At 40.9% G+C, this 25790-nt stretch overlaps 1 protein-coding gene and 1 pseudogene across 7 annotated transcripts in view; one reads left to right on the top strand and one right to left on the bottom strand.

Moving 5' to 3' along the window:
* The window catches only part of LOC101417375 (zinc finger protein 33B-like), a 79658-nt gene that overhangs the window by 7094 nt on the left and 46774 nt on the right, over positions 1-25790 (bottom strand). For 4 of the 7 annotated variants that reach the window (XM_058299205.2, XM_012522777.3, XM_071215901.1 and 1 more), the window contains one exon: positions 2631-2723. In XM_058299205.2, coding sequence (XP_058155188.1) covers positions 2631-2723 — 93 coding nt within the window. Of the gene's footprint in view, positions 1-2630; positions 2724-3016; positions 3144-25790 lie in introns of all 7 variants that reach the window. The other 3 variants (XM_071215900.1, XM_023587000.3, XM_071215902.1) reach the window with 1 other exon arrangement.
* Positions 4265-23859, top strand: LOC139439177 (RNA polymerase II elongation factor ELL2 pseudogene; annotated as a pseudogene).

Here is a 25790-nt window from a genome sequence, read left to right on the forward strand (position 1 = left end):
ATTTTCTTCTCTTTAAAACTTTTAAAGCACTCTTGCTGCTCCTGTGGGGTGAACTGAGTCCCTGAGCCCCACATCTGTCAAAACTAAGTCGGCCACTCGGGCCCTTGACAAGCCCGAGGCCGGAGCTGTGATCCCACCCATCGCCAGGCAGGCCAGGGCGCAGGTCAGCGAGGCACCTCCACCAGCCAGTGCTGCAAGGAATTCAACAAGAAGACAAAGGGCACCACAGAAGGCATTCCTCTGCCTATTAAGATTTCTGCGAAGCCTGACAGGACGTTTGAAATCAAGACTGGACAACCCACTGTTTCCTGCTTTCTGGAGGCAGCTGCTGATATTGAGAAGGGGGCCCGGCAGACAGAGAAAGGTGGCAGGCCTGGTGACCCTGAAGCACAGGCATGAGGTTGCCCACGTCAAAGCTCAGGACGATGCCCTTCCCTGCAGGACATGCCCTTGTCCTCGGCTGTCCACTCCCTCATCGACTCTGCCTATTCTCTGGGCTTTCCTGTGCTGAAGGAACTGGCAGCTTTCAGAAGGAGTGAGCCATATTTCTGGCTGCTAGAAAGAGGCAGATTTAGCAACCCAGGCAGAATCAGCCCAGAAATGACCTCTACCCTCCACATTCCAGGGCTTTTAAATTATACATTTGTACACATATGGCTGAAGCAAGGGATCAATCCTATACAAAGACCATTGTCACCCAGAAAAATAAAATAAAAGTTTTAAAGTTGTGGGGAGCAGGTGCAGCTCAGTGGTTTGAGCACCAGTTTCCCAAGTACAAGGTCCTGGGTTCAACCTCCAGTACCTCTCTAAAAATCAATCAATCAATCAATCAAGTTTTAAAGCTGTACATGTTACAAACTTGTATCATTTACCAATTAAATTTTAACAATAAAATTTCTTTTAAACAATTAAAGGATGTTAGAACATGATTCTGATTGGCTTATATGCTACCATTTTTCAACATTTTATTTTTATTTGTGTCCTTTCTATACTGAACAGAATATTACTACCATTTTATATGACAGTATTTGATTAGATAACCTATATGTTTGCTTATTTCCTCCCAAAACTGCTGCTTCCCATTTCCCCCATCTCAGTCAAAAGTATCACCATGTATCCAGTGTCTCAGGATAAAACCTTTCAGGTCATCCTTGATTATTCTTTTTCATATACCCATAACCCAATCTAAGGGCAAATCCTATTTTGGCTACAACTTCATAATATATCAAGAGTTCAATCATATCACCTGACTTTCACAATTTCCCAACTAATACAATCCACAATCATCCTTCCCATTGACTCTGGCTAACTGATCTCCCCGTTTTTACTCTTACCCTCTTCCCCCAACCCTCTGCCAGCATTTCCACTGCACAATAGCTAGAGATTTATATCAATCAGAGCATGTGCTTGCTTGCTCAAAACCTTCCAATGACTTTACCTCATTAGGATAAAATTACTGAATTCACAGTGGCCAGTAAGACCAAGCATAACCGAGCCCCAACTACTTCTGATATCAGCTCTTACACGCTCCCCAGCACTCACTCACTTCAATATACAGCCTGGTTCATTGCTATTCTACAGAGACTAAACACTCTGATCTCAGCTTTGTGGCAGGGGGTATACCATCTAGCCAGAATATTCAGAACCCACTGGCTCATTTCACCCAAATTTGTGTTAATCATCATAGTGACCTCTAAGAGGCCTTTTCCTAATTGCACTTTCATAAACAACACACATTACATTATCTTCTACTATTAGAATGCAGGCTTCACAACAGCAGGGTCATGATATTGTCAGCAGCTATATCCCTAGCACACAGATATAGCTGGCATGCGTTAGGTATGAAATACTTGTTGAATGAATACGTAACACGGTTAAAACAGGACAACTGACTGATACACCAATGTACACAGCCAAAAGGTGGAAGCAACCCAAGTATCCATCAAAAAGTAAATGGATAGACAAAAGCAGTATACACTGTGTGTAGTATATACACACAGTGGAGTATTACTCAGCCATAAAAAAGGAGTGGAATTCTGAGACATGTGACAACATGGATGATCCTCACAAACATCATGTTGAGTGAAATACAACAGACACAAGAGGACAAGAATTGTATGCGTCCACATCTGTGAAATACCTAGAATAAGTAAATACAGAGAGACAGAAGATAGATTACAAGTTACCAGTGCTGGGTAGTTGGGGTAAATTGGAAGTTACTGCTTAATGTGTACAGAGTTTTTATTTGGGGTGATGAAAAAGTTCTGGTAATAGATGGTGGTGCTCAAAGAACAATATTGTAAAAATAATTAACATCACTGATTCGTACACATGAAAGTGGTTAAAATGGGAAATTTTCTGAGGTATAAAGGTTACAACAATTTTTTAAAGGCAAATAAAATGGATACAGAAAGAATTAAAAAATATCTCTAATGAGATAAGTAAGGACTAGATTTTTGGAAGGGAAAAAAAGAGCATTTAGCTGTTATCTGCAAATGTGAGGCATGCAGGTCAATTATTCTCAGTCACCCCAAAGTTCTGGTAACTCTAAGAAAAGGTTCCTGAAAATCCAAAGATGCCAGTCTGAATTAACTCCCTGGTTGTGGCTCCCTGTGTACTCGCTAACTCACCTGGGAGGCTCTGGCTTTGGCTCTCTTCCTGTAACCACGGCTCCTCTCCTTGCTCCAACTTGAAGATCACTTCTGGTTTGGTTACACAATACCCTGTGAATGGGAAATGACAGTGTTTGGGCCAGGTGGCCTGAAGTTCAGGATTTTTAAAAGAGGACAGGGCATGCCAGCAAGAAAATAGAAGCTTAACAAAAATAGGCCCACTTGAACATTTCACTGGGGAGAGAAGAACACAAATGTTTTTATAGTGTCCAAAAGGGATCGATCAGTTTTTGACTCCTGAATTTCAAGCTTATAAATCATTATCTCTACAAAGAAACCACGTATATCTGCAACTAAAAAAGGAAACAAATGTTATCAGGAGTTAGATAAAACACAATCCCTACCCACTGAGACGAGGTGGCTGTAGTTCTCCAGCATCACATCCCTGTACAGGGCCCTCTGAGCAGGGTCCAGGTGCTGCCACTCCTCCTGGGTGAAGCCCACAGTCACGTCCCTGAATGACAGTGACCCCTGGAACAGCACATTCACATTCAATGTAAACTGACTGAACCTGGATTACATACACTATATGTTTGGTAATTAACACTTGTCACGTTAACCGTTCATGGTTGAAGAGAAACTGCTACATAGGATGCCTACTACAATATTATATGTTGTGGAAAATGAGAAATCACTCCCCACAACATATAACATAGTATAAAGATTCTTCCAGTGCACTAATTTTATCTTCACATTTTCACACTAGGTCCTGCCAATGTGCCACAAGCTGTCCCAATTCCTAAAAATATAAAGATGATTAAGAAAATAATCAGGTCAGAGGCATAAATATCAGCAATAATTATTACAGTAGAATGCTAAAAATATCTGAAAGGTGGACAAATAATTGAAAAGGGAGAAGAAAAGTTCTATTTGAACTATCAGACTGAGCTCCATTGAGAAATTAAGCTTTGAGTCTTGACCCATAAATCTTGTGTTCTTATAAATATGGACCAACTACATCAACAAGGGCTTGGAGGCATAAAAATACTCGGTAAATTAATGGAACTAAAAATAGCACAAGATGATAGGAGAATAGGGTTTCAGATGTATTAAGATAAAGCCTCACAGAACTTCAGGGGAGATGGCAGGGAGTAGAATTCCAGGGCTCAGCCCTTCTACCAAAACAACTATTAAACAGGCAGAAACTGTCTGAAACAACTATTTTGAAATTCCAGAGACCAGAAGAACACTGAACAGCATCCAGGGAAGAGCGGGAGGATGAGGCTAAAAAATTACAGTAAAGAATTTGTAAATCGCCCTCTCCACTCAGAGCATCTTTCAGTGCGCACTCCCCATTCTCACTGCAGGCCGCCATGGGATCCAGCCCCTGGCTATATGGTGGTGACAGAAAGAGACATAAAAATCCTCTTCCCCAAGAAGAGGGCTGGGCACAGCTGATCAATGGATCACAGGCTTGTGATTAGCAATTTGGATTGATCGCTGGGTCCTGGCCTTGAGGGCAGCTATTATTTCAACCCGGCCCAGGACAAAGGTGGTGGCAGCCACTGTTCATCTCCCATTACAGCCTCCCCCAACCCCAAAGACCGCAGCAGGCATTGTTTCAACCCTCCCCAGACATAGGAGATTTAAACATGGAGCGCCTCCTCAGGGGCTGCAGGAGACAATTAGCTGACAGGCTACATTTGCTGGGCAGGCCAGAAACGTTCAGCTTTGGGGACGTCGGAGAAGCTCTTAGCATCCTTCCTGATCCCCTCTATAGGGCATGCGGAGCCAGCCTGCACCCGTTCTGTGGGTCCCTGACCCTGTTTTGGTTAGTAAAGACCGACTTGGGAAAGTCCTCTGTGGGGTGACCCTCCTACCAGAATTTGCTCTCCAGGCAAAAGCAGCATGAGACAATGAAACAGTGTAAGAAACTACAAAGGCAGAAAGTCTGGGACAAAGGCCTGCCAACTTGAACTATCCAGGAAAGGGAAGTATGTCCCCTCTCGGACAACCAAACCCCTATAAACAGGTGAACTCCAAAACAACTAACAAGCAAAAGCCCAAAACAGAACAGAGACCCAGAACAACAGGAAAAACAATGTATGCTGCTTTTGCCTTGGCTAGATGCCTGCCTTACAAGAGGGCTGAAGTTCAAACCATATGTCTGATCACCATTTGGTTACAAAAGCAAGAAACAGACATCCAAGGGACTAAATTTCAAATTTAACATTTAAAATATTAAAATGTACCGTGGGAAAAAAGAGTACAAGACAAAGAAACAGGAAATGATGGCCCATCAAAAGGATGAGGATAAAAATCCAAAAACACCAATGAAGAAAATAAGAATGTGGACATATTGAACAAAGCCTTTAAAAAATTTTTAAAAATACTCAAGGATGGGAAGCTGTTGTGGCTCAACTGATAGAGTGTCCACCTACCATATGGAGGGTCCAGGGTTTGATACCCAGGGTCTCCTGACCTGTGTGGTGAGCTTGCCCATGCGTAGTGCTGCCGCGTGCAAGAAGTGCCGTGCAATACAGGGGTGTCCTCCACGTAGAGGTGCCCCACGCACAAGGAGTGTGCCCCGCAAGGAGAGCCACCCCATGTGAAAAAAGCACAGCCCACCCAGGAGTGGCGCCGCACACGGAGTGCTGATGCAGCAAGATGATGCAACAAAGAAAGCGACAACAGTTTCCTCGTGCCAAGTGACAAGAATGCAAGTGGACACAGAAGAATACACAGCAAAATGGACACAGAGAGCAGACAATGGGGAGAAGGGGCGAGAAATAAATAAATATTTAAACAAATAAAACAATAAAAATACTCAAGGAAATAAAGGAAAGTACAGAGAAAGAACTAAAGGATATCAGGAAAACTGTGAATGAACAATATGAGAGTCTAAGCAAAGAGATAGAAATTTTGAAAAGGAACCAAACAAAACTACTCAGGTTGAAGAGTTCAATAACTAAAATGAAAAATGCCCAGAATTTCTGGCAGAAGAAAGAATCACTGAACTTGAAGACAAGTCACCTGAAATGAGTCAGGTTGAGGAATAGAAAGAAGAAAGAAATATTAAGAATGGGACACCATCCAGCATACCAATATACACATTATGGGAGTCCCAGAAGGGAAAGAAGGAGAGAAAGTGGCAGAAGGGATATTCAAAGAAATAATGACAGAGAACTTCCCAAACTTAACAAAATATATGAATATGCACATCCATTAGTACAACGTGCTAAAATGCAAGTGCATAAAAAGTGATGATAAATCTATGGTTTTGGACATACAATGTGCAAAGATGTAAGTGGTAACAAGTACAAAAAATTGGGGGGATGACAAAGGGGAATAGGAAAAATATATATGCATGCTATTGAAGTTAAGTTGGTATCAAACCAAACATGATTATTGTACCTTTAAGATGTTAAATTTTAACCCTATGGTAATCACAAGGAAAACAGATGAAAATTTATCTAGATAGAAAGAAGGCACTCAATATGGTACAAGAGAAGAAAGATAATAAATATAAAAGTAGGCTTTAATGGAATTGGGGGGAAATGGTAGAAGACTTACAAAGGCCAAATCGCAGTATGGGAGAAAAAAGTCCTGTATTATCAATAGTGACTTTAAATGTAAATGGATAAAACTCTCCAGTCAAAAGGCAGAAATTGTCCGAATGAATAAAGAAGGATGGCTCAACTGTAAGCTATCTGCAAGACACTCACCAAAAAGTCAAAGATGCAAGTAGAAGGATGAAAAAATATATACCACGCAAGTAGTGACCAAAGAGAGCTAAGGTGGCTATACAAATATCAGATGAAGTAAACTTTAAGTCAAAAACAGTTATGAGGTGTGAAGCAGATGTGGTTCAAGAGACTGAGCTCCCATCTACCACAAGGGAGGTCCTAGATTCAGTTCCTGGGGACTCCTGGAGAAGGCGAGCTGGCACGATGGGCAGGCATGGTGAGCTGATGCAACAAAGAGACACAAAGAGGAAAGACAATGAAAGACACGACATACCAGGGAGCTGAGGTAGCTCAAGTGATTGAGCACCTCTCTCCCATGGGAGGTCCCAGGTTTGGTTCCCAGTGCCTCCTAGTGGAAACGAGCAGGCAGTGAGCACAAACAATGGGGGTGGTGGTGATGAATAAGTAAATAAATCTTTAAAAAAAAGTTATAAGGGATTACGATGGTCATTACATACTTATAAAGATCTTGGACAATTCAACAGGAAGATGTAACAAATATAAACATATATGAACCTAACAGCAGAGCCCCAAAATAAATGAACTAAATACTGACAGATTTGAAGGAAGAAATTGACAGCTCTACATTAATAGTAGGAGACTTTAACACACCACTCTCAATAATGAATAGAACATACAGTCAGAAGATCTATAAGTATTGAACTTGGAATGATATACTAAAACAACTAGACCTAACAGACATATATAGAACACTTCACCCAACAAAAAGAGAATATACATACTTCAAGCGCACACATGGGTCATTCTCCCACAGATAGCCTATAGGTTGGGTCACAAAGTCTCAATAAATTCAAAAATATTGAAATCATTCAATGTATGCTCTCTGAACACAATGGACTAAAACTAGAAACCAATAACAGAGGGAGAAATGGAAATTTCAAGTATGTGGAAACTAAACAACATACTCTTAAGCAACCAATGGATTAAAGAGGAAATCAAAAGCAAAATTAGGAAATCTCTTGAAGTGAGTGAAAATGTAACATACTGAAACTTATAGGATCCAGCAAAGGCAGTGCTGAGAGGGAAATTTATAGCTTTAAATCCTTACATTAAAAAACACTTCAAATCAGAAACCCAACCTCAAAATTAGAAGAGCTAGAAAAGGAAGAGTACACTAAACCCAAAGTGGACAGAAGGAAGGAAATAAAGATAGGGGGGTAAATGAAATAGAAAACAAAAATACGAGAGAAACAATAAAACCAAAAGTTGGCGCTTTGAAAAGATCAATAAAGCTGATCTTTAGATGGACAAAGAAAAAAATGAGAAAGGATATGTATAACAAAAATCAGAAATGAAAAGGGGAACAACACTACTGACCCCTGCTGAAATTAAAAGGATAATGTGAACAACTGTATGCCAATAAATTAGATAAAATAAATGAAAAGGACAAATTTGTAGAAACACACAAACTACCTACATTAACTCAAGAAAAAATAGAACTTCTCAGCAAACCAATTACTAGTAAAGAGATTGAATCAGTCATCAAAAACCTCCCAACAAAGAAAAACCCAGGGCATTTTCATTTTCATTACAATAATAATAATAATAACAAACAAACCAAAAAAAATCATACAAACAAAAAGAAAAGCCCAGGACCAGATAGCCTCACAGGGGAATTCTACCAAACATTCCAAGAAGACAACTTCAATTCTGCTCAAACTCTTATCATCAAACCAAAGCTGGATAAAGATACAAGAAAACTACAGACCAATATCTCTTGTGAATGTAGATGCAAAAATCCTCAACAAAATACTAGAAAACCAAATCCAATAGCATATTAAAAGAATTATATACCAATGGCAAGTGGGATTTATCCCTGATATGCAAGGTTGGCTCAACATAAGAAAATCAATTAATGTAATATACCACATTAACAGAATGAAGGAAAATAACCACATGATCATATCAATTGATGCAGAAAAAACAACTGACAAAACACAGTACCAAGTCTTGATTTTTAAAAAATTTATATCACTACGAATAAAAGAAAACAACCTCAACATGATAAAGGGCAAATATGAAAAACCCACAGCTAACATCTTAATGGTGAAAGACTGAAACCTTTCCCTCTAAGATCAGAAATAAGACAAGGATGCCCACTGCCACCATTGTTATTCTACATTGTACTGAAAGTTCTTGCCAGCACAATTAGGTAGGAAATAGAAATAAAAGTCATCCAAGTTGGAAGGGAAGAAGTAAAACTTTCCCTATTTGCAGATGGTATGATCCTATATGCAGAAAATCCTGAAAAATCCACAACAAAGCTCTCAGACCTAATAAATGACTTCAGCAAAGTGGCAAGGTACAAGATCAACACCCAAAAATAACAATAGTGTTTCTATATATAGGCAATTAATAATCAAAAGAAGAAATCAAGAAAAATATTCCATTTATGATAGCAACTAAAACAATCAAATGTTTAGGAATAAATCTGACCAAGGATGCAAAGGACTTGTACGGAGAAAACTACAAAACATTACTGAAAGAAATTAAAGACCTAAATAAATGGAAAGATAGTCCATAATCATGGATTACAAGACAAAATATTACTAAGATGTCAATACTGGGAAGCAGATGTGGCTCAAGTGATTGAGCTCCCAAATACCACATGGGAGGTCCTGGGTTTGGTTCCTGGGGCCTCCTGGAGAAGGTGAGATGGTGTGACGGACAAGCATGGAGAGCTCATACAACAAGATAACACAACAAAGAGACACAAACAGGAAAGTCGATGAGAGTCACAACAAACCTGGGAGCTGCAGTGGCTCAAGCAATTGAGCACTTCTCTCCCACATGGGAGATCCCAGGTTCAGTTCCCGATGCCTCCTAAAGAAAAGATGAGCAAACACAGAGAGCAGACAGCAAGTGCCAACGAGGGGATTGGGAATAAATAAATAAAATACATCTTTAAGAATGAAAATAAAATTTACAAAAAAAATGTTAATACTACTCAAAGCAATTTATAGATTCAATATAGTCCCAGATAAAATTCCAACAACCTTCTTTGCAGATATGGAAAAGGCAATCATCAAATTCATATGGAAGGGTAAGAGGCCCCAAATAGCTAAAGCATCTTGAAAAAGAATGAAGTCAGACTACTCACACTTCCCAATCTTGAAACTTGTTATAAAGCCACAGTAATCAATACAACATGGTACTAGCACAAAGTCAGACATATAGACCACTGGAATAGAATTCAATGAGGTGGCAAAAATCACTCATTTGGGAAACAACAGTATCTTCAACAAAGGGTACAGGGAAAACTGGATCTCCATTTGCAAAAAAAAGGGAGCAGGACCACCACCTCATACAATATGCAAAAATCAACTCAAAATGGGTCAAAAACTTAATACAGGAACTAGAACTATCAAACTCTTAGAAGAAAATATTGGGAAGCATCTTCAGGACCTTGTGCAGAAAATGGTTTCTTAGATTTCATACCAAAGCACAAGCAACAAAGAAAAAATAGATAAATGGGATCTCATCAAAATTAAAATTTTTGTTACTCAAAGTACTTTATCATGAAAGTAAAACAACCTACACAATAGGAGAAAATATTTGGAAACCATATATCTGATATAAAGGATTAGTATCCAGAATATACAAAGAAACCTTCAGCTTAACAACAAAAAGACAACCCAATTTTAAAATGGGTAAAGGCTTGAATAGACATCTTGCCAAAGAAGATATACAAATGGCAAGAAAGTGCATGAAAATATGCTGAACATTATTAGCCATCAAGGAAAGGCAAATCAAAACCATAATGAGATAACATTTCACACCCACTAGAATGGCTGCTACTAATAAAATGGACAATAACAAATGTTGGAGAGGATGCAGGGAAATAGGAACAGTCATTCATTGCTGGTGGCAATGTAAAATGATAGCACCACTGTGGGGGACAGTTTGGCAGTTCCTCAGAAAACTACGTATAGAACTACTATATGACTCAGTAATCCCATTTCTAGATACATACCTAAAAAAACTGAAAGGAGGGATTCGAACCAATGTTCATAGCACCATTATCCACAACTGCCAAAAGATGGAAGCAGCCCAGGTGTCCATCAACTGATGAATGAAAAAATAAAGTGTGGTATATACATACAATGGAATATTATTCAGTCATAAAAAGGAATAAAGTCCTGATACATATGACAACATGAACCTACAAGATATCACTTTGAGTGAAATAAAGCAGAAACAAAGGGACAAATATTGTATGATCTGACTCAAAACAATAAAGCAAACTCACAGAATCAGAATCTAGAATATAGGTTACCAGGGGATGGGCTTGGGATAGAGAATGGGAAGTTAAGGCTTAAAATGTACAGGGTTCCTATTTGGAATGATGGAAACATTTTGGTAATGGATGGTGATGATGGTAACACAATATTGTGAATGCAAATAGCACTCAAATATATATCTGAATATGATTAAAAGGGAAATGTTAGATTGTATATATGACAACAGAATAAAAAAAATTTAATCCATGTAACTACACTACACAAATAGGAAACCTAAATTAAACCATGGACTTAATTAACAGAATTATAAAAATGTGCTATCATCAATTGTAACAAATGTTCATTCCAACACAAGGTGTTGGTGGTGGGGTGGTATATGGGAATCCTTTTTTTATGCTTTTATGCGTCATTGTTCTTTAAACCCACAATTTCTCTAATAAAGAAAAAAATAAAAAGCCTCACAGACATAATCAGGAACAAGATTATAAGTAATTGGGGACTTATCCCACAGTTTAGATGTTCCGTAATGTTTGATCATTTACCCCTTAACTAAAATTTGAGCACTCGCCCAGCACAGCTATTTATACATTGATATGTATGTAAAATCTCATTCATATTTTTTAAAAATACAGATACCCATGTATAAATATGCTAGTATTTCCTTCATACATTTCAGTGGACTTTCTTGGGCATTCCTTGAGGTAGTGTTCTCCAAGGGTCCCCAGGTCAACAAAATTAGCATCACCTGGGAACTTGTTAGAAAACCACATTCTCAGGTCTTGCCACAGACCTACTGGGGCAGCCAGCTTCCAAGATGGCCTCCAATGATTCTGGCCTCCTAGAATTCATGCCTTGGTGCAATCTCCTCCCACATTAAATAGGGATGAATTTTTAAACCAATAGAATGTTGCTAAAGCTGCCAATACAAAATTACCAGAAATGGGTTGACTTTTACAAAGGAAATTTATTTGAGGTAAAAGCTTACAGTTCTGAGACAGTGAAAAGTCCAATTCAAGGCACCATCAGAGATGCTTTCTCACCAAAGGCTGGCTGCCAGCAGATCCTGGAGGGTCTGCCAATCTCCCTCTACTTTCTCCTCAAGCTCAGCTGTGGGCAATCTGGCTTCTCTCCCTAGGCATAGCTCCTTGAGCCTCTTGGGGCTTCTCTATCTTTCTGTAGCTGTAGGTGAACCTGGAGACCTTTCCTTCACATGGCAGGGTCAAAATGGCAAAGCACCCTTTCTCTGTGTCTTTTCTGTGTGTTCTCAGTTTATATAAGACCCACCAAGAGGGCAGAGATGCAACCTGGGTCATGCCTCCCTGACATACACTCTAATCAAAAACCTTAAAGCAATACAATCAAGTGATCTAATCCAAGGTCCCTTAACTGAATTTGATGCAATCAAAGGACCCCACACTCACAGGAATGGATTATTTAAGAACATAATCTTTTCTAGGATTCACAAAATTCAAACCATCACAACACAGTGCGATTTCTGAGGCCAGGTCAGAAAAGACATTGTTCTCTTTCACTTAATTCCCTCTTGTTTGCTTTCTCTATGAAAAGCCAGCTGCCATGCCATGAGGTCACTCAATCACCACAGCGAGGTCCACATGATGAGGAACGGAGGCCTCCTGCCAAAGGCCAGCACTAACTTGCCACTGATGTAAGTCAGTCATCTTAGAAGTGCATCCTTCAAACCAGTCAAACTACAAAATGGCTGCAGCCCCAGCTGACCATGAGACCACAACCAGAACCACCCTGCTAGGCCACCTGTAAATACCAGGCCCACGAAAACGGTATGAGATGCATTATTTTTCTGTAAACCTACAACTACTCTAATAAAAAATATAAATTAAAAAAAAAAACTACATGAGATAATAAATATTTGTTGTTTTAATCCACTAATTTCTTGGGTAATTTCTTACACAGCATTAAATAACTAATACATGGGAAGCGGACTTGGCCCAATGGATAGGGCATCCGTCTAGCACATGGAGGTCCGCAGTTCAAACCCCGGGCCTCCTTGACCCGTGTGGAGCTGGCCCATGCACAGTGCTGATGTGCGCAAGGAGTGCCGTGCCACACAGGGGTGCCCCCCGCGTAGGGGAGCCCCACATGCAAGGAGTGCGCCCCGTAAGGAGAGCCACCCAGCACAAAAGAAAGTGCAGCCTGCCCGAGAATGGTGCTGCACACACAGAGAGCTGACACAACAAGATGACACAACAAAAAGAAACACAGATTCCCGGTGCCACTGATAAGGATAGAAGCAGTCACAGAAGAACACACAGCGAATGGACACAGAGAGCAGACAACTGGGGGGAAGGAGGGGAGAGAAAGAAATAAAAAATAAATCTTAGAGGACTTCCGGCAAGATGGCGGCTGAGTGAGCTTGCCTTGCCGTCTCTCCTGGGAAGAGGCAGCTGGGCACCGCTGGAGGTTCTCCGGGACCAGGCTTTTTCAGGATTTTTTCAGGGCAGGAAGTGTCTGGACATCGATTTGGTGGGAAGGTAACGGAAAGGACTGGTCTATAAGATATAATTTGGGACTTTTCAGGAGGGGGAGGCAAGATGGCGGCTGAGTGAACTTCCCGGTTACTAGCTCCTGGGGGGAATCGGCTGGGAGGCGTCGGAGACTCTTTGGGACCGGCTGTTTCGGGATTTTTCCTGGTCCGGAGGTGCCTGGACATCGATTTGGAGGGAAGGTAACAGAGAGGATCCATCTGTGAAATATACACGGAGATCCCAGCTACGTGTGGAGGACTCCCTCCTTGGGTAGGCGGAGCCGAGGCAGCTAGCACCGCGGCGGGTGGCGGGCGGGAGAGCCGAGCCGCGCTGCGCCGCAGCGGCGGGCGGTGGGCGGGGAAGCCGAGTCCGGCCGAGCCCGGCTGAGCCGCGGCGGGCGGGGGGGCCGAGCCCAGCTGAGCTCAGCCGAGCCCAGCCGCGCCGCGCCGGGCGGCGAGCAGGAGAGCCGAGCCGTGCTGCGCCGCGCCGGGCGGCAGGCGGGAAAGCCGAACCCAGCCGAGCCCAGCCGAGTCGCGGCGGAAGGGGAAGCCGAGCCCAGCCGAGCCACGGCGGGCGGCGGACGGGGGACCGGAGCCCAGCTGAGCCCAGCCGAGCCTGGCGGCGGGGTTTCTGTTCTTTGGTTTTTTTTTGTTTTGTTTTGTTTTTGTTGTTGTTGTTGTTGTTCTTGTTGTTCTTTTTTTTTTTTTTTAATCCTCTCTTTCTTGTCCCCAATATTCTTCTTATACTATTTTATCTTAACAATATAATAGGTCCTACAGGAAATACCTCACATTTGCTGGGTTTCCTCACCCTCCACTGCCTCATTTCTCTGTGAATAGATTTAGCCTATCTACACTATCCCCTTTCCCCTACAACTTGATATCCTCCACCATCTGCTATCTCTCCTATATTCCATCTCCCTTTCTTTGATCCACAAAGTGTCTAACTCTTAATTTCTAATACCTTTGTTTAGTTTTCCATCTGGTATTCGTCCCTGAAACTATTACCTTTCTTTTCTCTTTCCCTCTCTCACGAAAACAATAGCCTCTTAGTACATACCACATTCCTCCCATATTCAGTCGTCTACCTCATTATAGGTACTTTCCTACTACTATAACTCTACACAATTTACATGATCTAACCTCCATCCTCCCAGAACTCATACTGTTGCTTTGTAAACATATATCACCAATACTACTTCACACTTTTTCCTTCCTTACACAATTGACTTTCCCCAGCACTAATACTTTCCTTTAAAGTGAGCTTAACTAGCAATAAGAAATTGGAATAAGAAGAACAAAGTGACAAAGAGAAGATATAACACTTACGCAAAAACAACAGCTAATTAATCTCCAAGACTAGACAAAGAAGCTAAGGAACTGATTAAACCCGTCAAGAAAAAATGTTGACAAGACAGCAACAAAAATCTACAAACCAAACCAGTAATCAGGAAAACATGGCTGAATCCAATCAACAAACTGAAAATCAGGAAGGGGGGCAGGACTTTGCACAAGCAATGAAAGATCTCAGAACATTTATCACCGACAAATTTGATGAAGTAATGAAAGAGGTTAACAGCGTGAAGACAACACTTGGAGTGGAAATTGCAGACATGCGCAAAAAAATAACAGATATGATGGAAATGAACACCACAATTCAAGAAATCAAAAATACACTTGCAGCAAATATCAGCAGACTAGAAGAGGCAGAGCAGAGAATTAGTGATGTGGAAGACAGTGCATTGGAAATCAAACAGATAGTAGAAGTGGTCAATAAAAAGGTAGAAAAAATCCAGATAGGACTTAGGGACCTGAATGATAACGCAAAACGCTCAAACATACGTATTATAGGCATTCCAGAAGGAGAAGAGAAGGGAAAGGGGTCAGAAGGAGTGTTGCAGGAAATAATGAATGAAAACTTCCCAAATCCACTGAAAGAGACAGATGTACATATCCAAGAAGCACAGCGCACTCCACTGGTCATAAACCCCAACAGGCCCACCCCAAGACATATACTTGTCAAATTATCCAATGCTCAAGACAAAGACAAAATTCTAAAAGCAGCAAGAGAAAAGAAAACCATCACATACAAGGGAAACTCCATAAGATTAAGTGCTGATTTCTCATCTGAAACCATGGAGGCAAGAAGGCAGTGGTATGATATAGTCAAGGTACTAAAGGAAAAAAATCTCCAACCAAGAATACTCTATCCAGCTAAACTAGCATTCAAAAATGATGGAGAGTTCAAAATATTCACAGATAAACAGAAACTGAAAGAGTATATCAACAAGAAACCTCCCCTTCAAGAAATTCTTAAGGGAATTCTGCAGGAAGAAAGGAAAAAACAGGACAGTCAGAGATGGAGGAGAGTGTAAAAGCAACAACAAACACAAAAATAGAAGGGGAAAATAAAATAATACAAACAAAATATAACAAACACAAATCCAACCAAAATATGGCTACCATAAATAACTCTCTAAACGTAATAACACTGAATGTCAATGGATTAAACTCACCTATCAAAAGATTCAGACTGGGACACTGGATAAGGAAATACGACCCATCTATATGCTGCCTACAAGAGACACATCTTAGACCCAGAGACTCATGGAGGTTGAAAGTGAATGGCTGGAAAACAATCATACAAGCAAACAACAACCAAAAAAAGGCAGGAGTAGCTATATTAATATCAGACAAAATAGACTTTAAATGCAAAACAATTGTGAGAGACAAAGAAGGATACTATATTTTAGTGAAAGGGACAATTTGTCAAGAAGATCGAACAATCATAAATATTTATGCTCCTAACAAGGGCGCCTCTAAATATGTGAGGGAAACGCTGGAAAAACTAAGTGAAAGAATAGATGCATCTACAATTATAGTGGGGGATTTTAATACACCACTATCAACTCTGGACAGAACATCTCAAAAGAGAATCACTAAAGAAACAAAACATTTGAACAGTATATTAGAAGAGCTGGATCTAATAGACATATATAGATCATTACACCCAAACACAGCAGGATATACATTTTTCTCAAGCGCACATGGAACATTCTCCAAGATTGACCATATGCTAGGGCACAAAGAAAGGCTTAATGAATTCAGAAAGATCAAAATCATACAAAACAATATCTCTGACCACAGTGGAATCAAGCTGGAAATTTGCAAGGGACAGAGACCCAGACTTCACACAACAATTTGGAAATTAAACAGCATACTCTTAGAAAAACAGTGGGTCAAAGAGGAAATCTCAAAAGAAATCAATGACTACCTTGAAACAAATGATAATGATAACACAACATACCAAAATTTATGGGATGCAGCAAAAGCGGTACGGAGAGGGAAATTTATAGCCATAAATTCATATATCAAAAAAGAAGAAAGAGCAGAAATTGAAGAATTAACTGCACATTTGAAGGAATTAGAAAACCAACAACAAAGTAACCCAACAGGAAGAAGAAGGAAGGAAATAACAAAGATAAGAGCAGAACTAAATGAAATAGAAAATAAAAAAGCACTTGAAAAAATAAACAAAACCAAGAGCTGGTTTTTTGAGAAGATCAACAAAATTGACAAACCTTTAGCGAGACTAACAAAGAAAAAAAGAGAAAAGATGCAAATACACAAAATAAGAAATGAGAAAGGTGATATCACCACTGACCCCACAGAAATAAAGACTATCATAAGAGGATACTTTGAAAAACTATATTCCAACAAAAATGACAATTTAGAGGAAATGGACAAATTCCTAGAAATACATAAGCAGCCCATACTGACGAAAGAAGAAATTGATGATCTTAACAAACCAATCACAAGCAAAGAGATAGAATCAGTCATTAAAAATCTCCCAACTAAGAAGAGCCCAGGGCCAGACGGCTTCACAGGTGAATTCTACAAAACATTCCGGAAAGAACTAACACCAATCCTGTTGAAACTATTCCAAAAAATCGAAACAGAAGGAACACTGCCTAATTCCTTCTATGATGCCAACATTACCCTAGTACCAAAGCCAAACAAAGACACCACAAGAAAGGAAAATTACAGACCAATTTCTCTAATGAACCTAGACGCAAAAATACTTAACAAAATACTTGCTAATCGTATTCAACAACACATTAAACGAATTATACACCATGACCAAGTGGGATTTATCCCAGGTATGCAAGGATGGTTCAACATAAGAAAATCAATCAATGTAATACACCATATAAACAGATTGAGAGAAAAAAACCACATGATTATATCTATAGATGCAGAAAAGGCATTTGACAAAATACAGCACCCCTTCCTGATAAAAACACTCCAAAAGATCGGAATACAAGGAAACTTTTTGAACATGATAAAGAGTATATATGAAAAACCTAAAGCCAACATTGTTTACAATGGCGAAATCCTGAAATCCTTCCCTCTAAAATCAGGAACAAGACAAGGATGCCCATTGTCTCCGCTCCTATTTAACATTGTCTTGGAAGTACTGGCTCGAGCACTGAGACAAGAACCAGATATAAAAGGCATTCAAATTGGAAGGGAAGAAGTCAAAATTTCATTATTTGCAGATGACATGATCCTATATATAGAAAACCCTGAGAGATTTTCAACAAAGCTCCTAGAACTCATAAATGAGTTTAGCAAAGTCGCAGGTTATAAGATCAATGCGCAAAAATCAGTAGCATTTCTATACACCAATAATGAGCAAGATGAGGAGGAAATCAAGAAACAAATACCATTCACAATAGTAAATAAAAAAATCAAATACTTAGGAATAAATTTAACTAAAGAGGTAAAAAACTTATACATCGAGAACTATACAAGATTGTTCAAGGAAATCAAAGAAGACCTAAATAAATGGAAGAATATTCCCTGTTCATGGATAGGAAGACTGAATATTATTAAGATGTCTATCCTACCAAAACTGATCTACACATTCAATGCAATCCCAATAAAAATCAACACAGCCTTCTTTAAGGAACTAGAAAAACTAACTATGAAATTTATTTGGAATTAAAAGAGGCCCCGAATAGCCAAAGACATATTGAAAAAGAAAAACGAAATAGGAGGAATCACACTTCCTGACTTCAAAACATACTACAAAGCTACAGTAGTGAAAACAGCATGGTACTGGCATAAGGAGAGACACACAGACCAATGGAATCGAATTGAAAGTTCAGATGTAGAACCTCATGTATATAGCCATATAATATTCGATAAAGCCACCAAACCCTCTCAACTGGGAGAAAATGGCCTATTCAACAAATGGTGCCTGGAGAACTGGATAGCCATATGTAGAAGAATGAAAGAGGATTACCATCTCACACCTTATACAAAGATCAACTCAAGATGGATCACAGACCTAAATATAAGAGCCAAGACCATAAAGACCTTAGAAAGCAGTGTAGGGAAACATCTACAGGACCTTGTAATAGGAAATGACTTCATGAATATCACACCAAAAGCACGAGCAGCAAAAGAACAAATAGATAAATGGGACTACCTCAAAATTAAAGCCTTCTGCACCTCAAAGGAGTTTGTCAAGAAAGTAAAAAGGGAACCCACACAATGGGAGAAAATATTTGGCAACCATATATCTGATAAGAGACTTATAACTTGCATATATAAAGAACTCATATATCTCGAAAACAAAAAGATAAACAACCCATTTAAAAAATGGGAAAAAGATTTAAACAGACACTTCTCCAAAGAAGAAATACAAATGGCTAAAAAGCACATGAAAAAATGCTCCAAATCCCTAGCTATCAGGGAAATGCAAATCAAAACTACAATGAGATACCATCTTACTCCCATAAGATTGGCAGCCATGAAAAAAAACAGTAGAATACAAATGCTGGAGAGGATGTGAAGAAAGGGGAACACTCATCCATTGCTGGTGGGAATGCAGAAGGATCCAACCATTCTGGAGGACAGTTTGGCAGTTTCTCAAAAAATTATCCATAGATTTGCCATATGACCCAGCAATACCACTGCTGGGTACATACCCATCAGATCTGAAAACAAGGACACAAACCGATATATGTACACCAATGTTCATAGCAGCATTGTTCACCATCGCCAAAAGTTGGAATCAATCCAAAAGTCCATCAACAGATGAGTGGATCAATAAAATGTGGTATATACACACAATGGAATACTACTCAGCTGTAAGAACCAATACACTACAATCGCACGTGATAACATGGATGAACCTTGAGAATCTTATGTTAAGTGAAGCAACCCAGGCATTGAAGGACAAATACTATATGACCTCAATGATATGAAATAAGTTGACTGCCTCAGAGAGCTAGAGTCTGGAAAAGTGGCTTACTGAAAATCGGGGGGTGGAGGAAGGATGTGAGTTAATGTCTGTAGGGGTGGAATCTGTGATGAGCTGGGGGTAAGTATGAGCACAAAGAAGGGACAAAATGGGGGCAAGGGGTTACCTTCGGGTGGGGTTTTCTGGGTTTGAGGGGGGCTGGGGATGGGAAGAGGGGTAATATGGTCCAAGAAATAGGTGGGAGGGAGGGGCAACATACAAACATGGGAGAGTGCCAGAAGTTCGTTGAGAACTAAATGTTGAGTAAAACGTATCAAAGTATAAGTAGGAGGGTCACCTGGTTAGGACGCTCAGGGGGTATGGTCTGATGCGGGACGGACTCCGGAGGGAATAGCTGAAGGCTCATTTTGCCAAGGTGGGTTCTACCATTGGGTGGGGTGGAACCATATCCTGGGGAAGACTAATGCCGTCGAATAGAGAGAACTGTATCTCTCGTGAGAAAGGACGGCTCCCAGGGCATTAGATTGGCAGGCGTTGTGGGCCCTAAGGGGAGGGGAAAATGGACGTGCAATGGATAGAACAAAGGTAAATAAGGGGGCAAAAGAGGAGTTATGTGAGAGTACACGAGGATGAATATAAAACAGCTAATATTACACCAAAAACATATAGGGGACGACAGACTAATAATGAAAACCATAAGACAAAACATAGGATAACTAAAAAATTTAGAAAACTGTACAACCTAAAGTATGGACCACATAGTAAGCACAAATGTTACCTTGCTTGAAAACTATAGTTTCGGAATCTGTACATCAGTTTCAGGAAATATGATATGAATAAGTTAAAAGATTATTGCTGTGGAAGGGAAAAGGTTTTATGGTGGATCTGGGGAAATACTCTATATTGTATATATGAATTTTGGTGATCTAAGACTCTTCTGAAGCTGACATTATGTTGGGATTCACTTTACGGGAAGTTTTGGATCACAGAGTGGTTCAACAATGGCAGCGGAGGAATACTGATATGGGATGTTATTGACAGGATATATATGGTTGACAGGGAGTTATACAGGGCATATGCCCAGGGTATATGGTAATGTCTATATATACTCATAGTGGAAACAATTAAAAACAACAGCTGGGGGGGTACTGGGCTCCCGGCCCGGGGGTCACTGTTGTGGGCCCTGGGAGAGCAGTGGCAATCCTCCAGGTGCAACAGCAAGAACCAGGAAGGAAGGAGGGCCCAACAGTGGGCTCTTGATACTAATGGCTACACTTTTGAGCCTATGCACCTGCAATAAGAACAAGGCCTAGAGTAGCATTGTGCCTGGGGGTTTCCTCCTGACAGCCTTCATGTTACTCAAATGTGGCCACTCTCACAGCCAAACTCAGCGTGTAGATGTGATGCATTCCCCCCAGCGTGGGACACGACACCCGGGGATGAGCCTCCCTGGCACCGAGGGATCACTACCACATACCAGCTGAAGAAGCAACTAGAAAATGACCTTGAATTAAAGATTCAATGCGGAACAGCAGAATATACCTGTCTACATATAATAACATGACTTCGGGAAGCGGTTTGACCTAATGTAAGGGGGAAATGGAAAGGAGAAATGAGATTATAAGGCTGTGAGTCTCTAAAAAAGAGTCTGGAGGTTGTCAGAAGGAATACCCCTATGTACAACTGAACAGAGTCTAAGAGACAGATAAGGTAGATACAACCCCAGGTATTGGTTCTTTTGAGGGATAAAGAGACCCATGGGTTCTATGGTCATGGCAGAAGGGGTTCACTGCCATGACAGATGGCCCTTCTTTGGAGCTGGTGTTTCTGCGTGATGGAAATGGACTCAGAGGGGATCTCTTTTCACAAGACTTGCATGCTACTTTATTGGAATTGTAGTTGGTGCTGAGTTTAAGATATATGTAGGGGATTTGAATCTCTGGACTGATAATATGACACCCAGGCCCAGAGCCTCAACAGACTTCAGCTCCTACACTTTGACTTATTGGACTTACTCCACTCAGCTAACATGGAGTTGAAGAAGGTCAACCACCACAACATGGAGCCTAGAGTGTCTACAACTAGAAGCGGGAAGAATGCATCCAGTACCCATGTGGAATCTAAGCCCTCACTTGACATAGGTGTGCAATGGACACAACCAATCCAATGTCCACAGAGAAAATGTGGAATGGGTGTGGGAACGGTAGCCATGGGGGCTGCTGGGTGTGGGGAACGGGAGGAAGAGATGAGATGTGGAGGCGTTTTCGGGACGTGGAGTTGTCCTGGATAGTGCTTCACGGACAATTACGGGACACTGTAGATCCCCCCAGAGCCCACTGGATGGAACGTGAGAGAGTCTGGGCTATGATGTGGACCATTGACTATGGGGTGCAGTGATGCTCAGAGATGAACTTACCAGGTGTAATGGATGTATCACGATGATGGGAGAGAGTGTTGCTGTGGGGGGAGTGGGGGGCGGGGGCGGTGGGGTTGAATGGGACCTCATATATTTTTTTAATGTAATTAAAAAATAATAATAAATAAATATTTTTTTAAAAAATAAAATTAAATTAAAAAAACATTGAAAAAAAATAAATCTTAAAAATAATTAATTAGTTAATTAATAATACAGTTACATAATCCATTATTCTGGGAATAGGGCCTAGCAATGAGTGTTTTAACAAGCCCTCCAGGGATTCAAACAGACACTAAAGTTTGAAAACCAGACCCAGAGATGGGGTTGATAAACTTCCATAAAGAGCCACACAGTAAGTTATATCTTAAAAGCCATATAGTTCCTGTCGCAATTAATTAGGTCTGTCATTACAACATGAAAGCAGCCACAGAAACACATAAACACGGGGGCTTTTCTGTGTGCCAATAAAACTTTATTTACAAAAACAAGTGGCACTAAATGACAGTATGCCAGAAGTGGGATGGCTGTCACAGTGACGGCGGAGGCACACTGTGGCTTTTAAGATGGCAGCGGGCCTGCAGGAGGAGCACCACTCTAAGTTGCCATGCAGGCATGTGGAGCAGGACAGTATCACTGTACTGCACATGAACCTCACTGAGACAGCAATCGGGGCACTAGAGACCTACCAGGGCCACAAGAATTTAATTCCTTTTTCACCTTCGATTCAGTTCCAAGGGCTCCAAGGACTCGTCACAATTCCTAAAAAGTGATCTCCCCAATGAAGTACATAACTTTAGCTTTTATTTGTCAAATGTGGGTAAAGACAACCCTCAAGGTGGCTTTGACTGCATCCAGCAAACATTCTCCAGCTCTGGAGCCTCCCAGCTCAAATGTCTGGGATTTAAACAAGATTTTAAAAAATTAATTTGTGCAACAAACAACTGGTATCAGATGACACAAGAAAGAATGATCCAGGCAGAGAAGAAATCCCACAACCACAGCACAGAAGTTATCAAACCATATATGGTTATCAAGCCATATATGTAGGAAAAAGAGTGCAAATTCGGAAAGCAGCTCAAGATATTTCAGATGCAGTACCTAAGAGAAAAAGGTCAACTCCCATGAACCCTACAAATACAATTCAAAAGACATACGGCAGCAGCAGTGCTTCTCAGCAGCCATATAGGGACAAAGTGATTCATTTACTGGCACTGAAGGCCTACAAGAAACCTGAGCTGCTTGCTCCACTGCAGAAAGATGGCATCAATTAAAAAGACAAGAACTTTCTCGGAGCAATTTTAAAATAGGTAGCCAATCTGAATCCTAAGGTCCTCTCACATACCTTAACAGATTATGTTTTAAAGAGCCTCGAACAGGGAAGCGGACTTGGCCCAGTGGTTAGGGCATCCATCTACCACATGGGAGGTCTGTGGTTCAAACCCCGGGCCTCCTTGACCCATGTGAAGCTGGCCCACGTGCAGTGCTGATGCGCTCAAGGAGTGCCATGCCACACAGGGGTGTCTCCTGCATAGGGGAGTCCCACATGCAAGGAGTGTGACCTGTAAGGAGAGCCGCCCAGCGCCAAAGAAAGTGCAGCCTGCCCAAGAATGGCGCCGCACACACGGAGAGCTGACACAGCAAGATGACACAACAACAACAAAAAAGAGCTTTGAAGAGACTGGCCTGGATACAGTGAATTAGTCAGATGGACACTAGAGTCAGTGCTCTCTAGAAATTGAAATCCATTTCAGAATGCTTCTGGCACCAGTCATTCAGAATCTCCCCTATATTCTAGAAGATCTGCTGCATCTTCTCCTTCTCAGAAACGGCTTTTGGATTCAGATTTCATTGATCCTTTAATGAATAAGAAGCTCAAATATCTCATCTGACAAGGAGAGTACCAACATTATATGGTCATTTGAATCCACCAGTGAAAAAGTCTGTTGCAGGTCTCCTGCTGCCCCCGCAACTGCTGCCATCCCCACCCTTCCACAGCTGCTGTCATCCCACCTTCCCATCTCAAGTCCTCCCCAGACTATAAATTTTTAATTTTTTAAATTTAATTCCCTTTTTTTAAAAAAAATACACAGATCACACAAAATGTTACATTAAAAAATATAAGAGGTTCCCATATATCCCACACCACACCACACCCCACGCCTCCTACATTAACAACCTCATTCATCATTGTGGCACATTCATTACATTTGGTGAATACATTTTGGAGTACTGCTGGATCACATGGATATTAGTTTACATTGTAGTTTACATTCTCCCCCAGTCTATTCAGTTGGTTATGGCAGGATAAATAAAGTCCAGCTTCTGTCCCTGCAATATCATTTAGGACAACTCCAAGTCTCAAAAATGCCCCCACATCACACCTCTTCTTCCTCTCCCTGTCCTCAGCAACTACTATGGCCATTTTCTCCACATCAATGCTAAAATTTTTTCAATTGCTAGAGTCACAATAAATCTATAATAGAATACCAGTAAGACCACTCTAATCCATATTTTATTCCTCCATCCTGTGGACCCTGGGATGGTAATGTCCACTCCACCTCGAAATCGAGAGAGGGCTTAGATCCCACATGGCTGATGGATGTGATTCTCCTGCTTGCAGTTGTAGGCACTCTCGATTCCCTGTTGTGGGGGTTGACCATATTCACCTCCTGTTAGTTGACCTGGGTAAGTCCAATGAACCAGAGAGTAGGAGTTACAACTCTGCTCAGGCTCAGGGCCCAGCTGGCACATGGCCAATCCAGAGATTCAAGTTTCCTGAGTATACACGAACCCCAGTACCAACCACAGGTTCAGTAAAAGTGATAGAAGAGGCATGTGTAGACAGGTCACATCTGAGTCCAACTCTATCACACTCAGGAACACAAATTACAAAGTAGGGCCCACTGACAAGGCACTGAACTCCAGGGCCATCTGCCATGACTGCAGAACCTGTGTGTCTCCATAGCTCTCAGGAGCAACAGTACCTGGGGTTGTATCTAATTGTATCTACTTTGGCTCTCTCTGGGATCCTGCTGAGATGCACATAAGCGCGACCCCTCTGATGACCTCCCAACTCTTTTTTGAAGACTCTTAGCCATATAATCTCATTTGTCTTTATCAATATTCCCCTTTTATTCAAGATCCTTTTCTAGTTGCATCATTAGCTAGTGATTGGTAGTAATCCCTTGGCACCAGGGAGGCTCATCCCCAGGAGTCATGTCCCATGCTGGGGGTAAGGTAATGCATTTACACGCTAAGTTTGGCTTAGAGAGTGGCCACATTTGAGCAACACAGAGGCTCTCAGGAGGTAAGTCTTAGGCACTCTGCAGCTCTAGGCCTAGTTAAAATTTCAGGCACACAGGCTCATAAGCATAGTCATCAGTATCAAGGGCTCATCATTGGACCATCCTTCTTCACTGGTCATTGCCCTTGCACTTGGGGGACTGTTGCTGTTCCATGTATATAGGGTAAATAAAATGTTCAGATATTCGTTGGGTATTTTCATACTAGTTAGAGTTACAAATGACAACTGAGGGAGTGCTGAGTTCTTAGACTATAAATTCTAACTCCAATTCCCCTAGCACTCAGAAGGCCAGGAGACTCAAGACTACCTTCTGACAGTTTTAGTCAAAATGGTAATTATCCATTTATAAACCCCCTCATCATGACTCTTCTACCTTCCACTTACTTGTTAAGTTTATTTCTCAAAGATGTAAAGCCTTCCAATTGCTCCTATGCTGGTTGAGCCTTGAAATCCTACAGGTTATGTGGTCAACTCCTACTCTCCTGTTCCTAGGGCCTTTCCTGGACATCTAACCAAATGACAGTGATTGACCAGCCCCATCCCCAAAGCAAGGGATATCTCCAACTGCAAGCAAAACAATTTCATTCCTCTGCCCCGTAATATTTATATCCTTTCTCAGCCTGAAGTAGTCAGAGCAGACATCATCCCAAATACCTCAAGACTGAGGCATGAACTA

The sequence above is a fragment of the Dasypus novemcinctus genome, chromosome 6 (assembly GCF_030445035.2).
Source record: "Dasypus novemcinctus isolate mDasNov1 chromosome 6, mDasNov1.1.hap2, whole genome shotgun sequence".
Classification (NCBI taxonomy): Eukaryota; Metazoa; Chordata; class Mammalia; order Cingulata; family Dasypodidae; genus Dasypus; species Dasypus novemcinctus.